At 47.5% G+C, this 3,494-nt stretch overlaps 1 protein-coding gene across 1 annotated transcript; it reads right to left on the bottom strand.

Moving 5' to 3' along the window:
- Positions 2,401–2,712, bottom strand: LOC109231687 (RNA-directed DNA polymerase homolog). Its single transcript, XM_019397329.1, has one exon. The coding sequence runs from the start codon at positions 2,710–2,712 to the stop codon at positions 2,401–2,403; it is 312 nt and encodes a 103-aa protein (XP_019252874.1).

Genomic DNA, 3,494 nt, shown 5'->3' with positions numbered 1-3,494 from the left:
AGCGCTGGCGAGGGATATTGGTGGGGCGACAGAGGCACATGAGCGCTTGTCTCTTGGCGCAGCCAAGACCACGGGGCCGTCCGTGGCGCTAGGTGTTGGGAGGCTTGCTAGGACTCCACGGGGCGCGTCCAAGGGGTGATGGGGCATGACTAGAAAGCCGCCCATGAAATTCTCCCCCACCTGAGTTGGTGACGTCCTCGACGCCTTACTTGCAAGATAATCATCAATTAGGCTCTTGTAGACTTTGAGGTTTGTTCCCCTCTTCCAAGTATTCTCCTCTGCATCACAGCCCTGCCATTTTACCAAGAACTCTTGGTGATCTTTCCTTGAGGCGTGAATCACTCCATCATCAAGAATAGCTCCAGCATGCCTTTTCCCCCTTGAATTGGGGCATCAAATACTTGGTATTGTGAGTTGGCTCCATGAAGGATCCTCCATGTCTTCTCGAAAAAGTATCAGAAGACTGACATGGAAAATGGGATGGATTTTCCACCAAGCTGGGTTATCCACCCGGTATGCAACTTTCCCAATGCGCCTTTCAGTGGACAAGGGTCCAATGTATTTTTGTAAAAGTCGAGGGTCATGGACCATCGCAAACAAGTATCGATTCGGAATTTTGACCATTACTTTGTCTCTTACTTGGTATTCAACAAAGCGACGATTTTGATCAGCATGCCTCTTCATCCGTTTTTGGGCTTTAACAAGATAGCTCCGCACTATCTCCAAATTTCACTTCCATTCTTTTGAGAAGCTAGAAGCTCGAGGAGATTTTAAAATGTTTGGTGCATTCATGGTGTGTGGGACTAGCGGTTGCTGTCCGATAACAATTTCAAAAGCGCTTTTGTTTGTACTAGAGCTCTTTTGTGAATTGAAACACAGTTGGGCAGCATCCAAAAGCTTCACCTAGTTCATCTGCGATCCGTTTACAATATGGCGGAGATATTCCTCCAGCATGCCATTGAAACGCTCCATTTGGCCATCAGATTTCGGATGAAAACTTGAGTTGTAACTCAGTTTTGACCAGATGCACTTAAAGAATTGGGTCCAAAAGTCGCTAGTAAAGCGTGAGTCGCGATCACTAACAATGTATTTAGGCAAGCCCCAATATTTGACGACATGAGAGAAGAAGAGTCAAGCTGTATCCTTTGCTGAGATGTATTGTGAGGTTGCTATAAAGGTAGCATACTTGGAAAACTGATCCACCACAACCAAGATAGTTGTGAGATCTCCGACCTTGGGCAACCCGGTGATGAAATCTAGGGAAACACTTTCCCAAGGTCTCTTTGGGACAGCTAGTGGTTCCAAGAGTCCCGCTTGTGTCAAGAGGTCCGGTTTTTCCTTCTGGCGTACTAGATAAGTCTTCACATATTGAGCAACGTCATCGGACATTTGAGGCCAATAATATGAATGATGAAGTAATGCCATGGTGCGGTCTTCACCGGGATGGCCGACCCATAAAGTATTGTGACATTCCACCAGATGAGTCCTTCACAGATCTCCTCCTTTAGGAACATAAAGTCAGTTCCCCTTCACTTGAGGAAACCGTCTTCCATATAGAACTGGCGAGTCCTGCCCTGTTCTACCAAATCAACCAAATATTGTGCAACAGGATCCTTAATGAGTAGATCCTGTATCTGGCCTTTGATGGTGGTGGCTACTTCGCTCCCCCTTAGGGTGGCGAGTAGGCACACCGATGCTAGATCAGCTCTCCGACTGAGCGCATCAGCAACATGATTAGTATTCCCACTTTGGTACTCCAGGTTGAAGTGGAATTCCGCTAGGAGTTCCTGCCACCTGGCTTGTCGACCATTCAGCTTCGTCTGGGTCATGAAATGGCTAATAGTTGTGTTATCTATCTTGACCACGAATGGGGTTCCCAGTAGATAGTGCCTCCAAAGGCGTAAGCAATGGACAACAGCCAATAATTCTTTCTCGTGGGTGGCATAGCACCGCTCTGTATCCTTCAACTTCCGGTTCTCATACGCTACAAGATGCCCTTCTTGTAGCAAGACTCTGCCAAGGGCATAGTCGGAGGCATCCGTTTGTACCTCGAATGGCTTGACCAAATCAGGAAGGGCTAAGACAGGGCTACTAGACATAGCCGCTTTTAATGCGTTAAAGGCCTCCGCTCGCCTGGGTCCCCAATCCCAAGGCGTGACCTTCTTGTGGGGTTCTCTCAATGGCACTGCGATTTTTGACAAATCGCCGATAGAAGTTGCATAGGCCAAGGAACGCCCTCAAGGCGTGGATATATTTAGGCGGCGGCCAATCTGTGATAGCCTGAATCTTCTATTGGTCCATCTTGATCCACCCTTCCTCGATGACATGTACGAGGAAGTCAATATGTTTTTGATCAAAGGAGCACTTGGACAGCTTCGCATATAGTTCGTGCTCCCGCAATCAGGCTAGGTCCTTCCGCAAGTGATCCAAGTGTTCTTCAAGTGTTTGACTATATACTATAATGTCATCCAAGTAGACCACCTCGAATTCGTCAATATACTCTCGGAAGACTTGGTTTATCAGGGTGCAAAATGTGGCTGGAGCATTAGTTAAGCCGAACGGTGTAACCAGGAAATCATATGAACCATATCTTGTCACACAAGTCATCTTGTGCGCATCACCCTTTGCAATCCGAACTTGCCAATAACCTATCTTCAGGTCTATCTTGGTGAACACCATCGCACCACCCAGTATATCGAACAAGTCTGCCATTAGCAGAATAGGTACTTACGGTGATTCTTTTTAGAGTCCGATAATCCACACACAGTCGCAGGCTGCCATCATGTTTCTTTTAGAATAACACAGGGGACCCGTATGGGGACTTGAAGGGCACAATGATCCCTGTGTCTAGCATTTCCGTCAATTGTCTCTGAAGCTTGGTGAGTTCGGGTTTTGACATTCTGTATGGCACCCGGGCAGGTGGCTTCGCGCTCGGCACCAACTCAATTTCATGGTCTACAGTGCGCCTAGGCAGGAGTCGCTTTGACATATCTTGTGGCATGACATCTTTAAACTCCAGCAGCAGCTCCTTCACGGGTGCAGGAATGAGACCTGATGAGCGTTCTATATCTTCAATGCAGAGGGTTTCCAGGAACGTAGGTTCATGTCTTTGTACCCCTTCTTCAACTGCAAGGCCGAGATGTTCTCAGCGGCCATCTTCATGGGCATACACGGGATAATGCATGGCTTGGCCCCATTTGTTACTATCATCAGTAGCATGTCTGCATACGGTACGGGCATGGTATTGGTTTGCCTTAGGAATTCCAACCGAACTATCAACTCGAAGTCATCTATGATCAGCTCTCGCAGGTTGAATTTTCCTTCATAAAGGCCAAGCTTCACCGGTACCTCTTTGGCTATTCCACCCACTGGTTCAGGAGGTGAGTTTATAGCCTTGACACGACCTCTACACTTTCCTACAACTAGACCAAGGAATTCCACCTGAGTCGAGGCTAAGTAGTTGTGGGTAGCACCCGTGTCTATCATCACCCGAA

The sequence above is a fragment of the Nicotiana attenuata genome, chromosome 8, assembly GCF_001879085.1.
Source record: "Nicotiana attenuata strain UT chromosome 8, NIATTr2, whole genome shotgun sequence".
Lineage (NCBI taxonomy): Eukaryota > Viridiplantae > Streptophyta > Magnoliopsida > Solanales > Solanaceae > Nicotiana > Nicotiana attenuata.
This window is presented reverse-complemented; position numbering and strand designations above follow the sequence as displayed.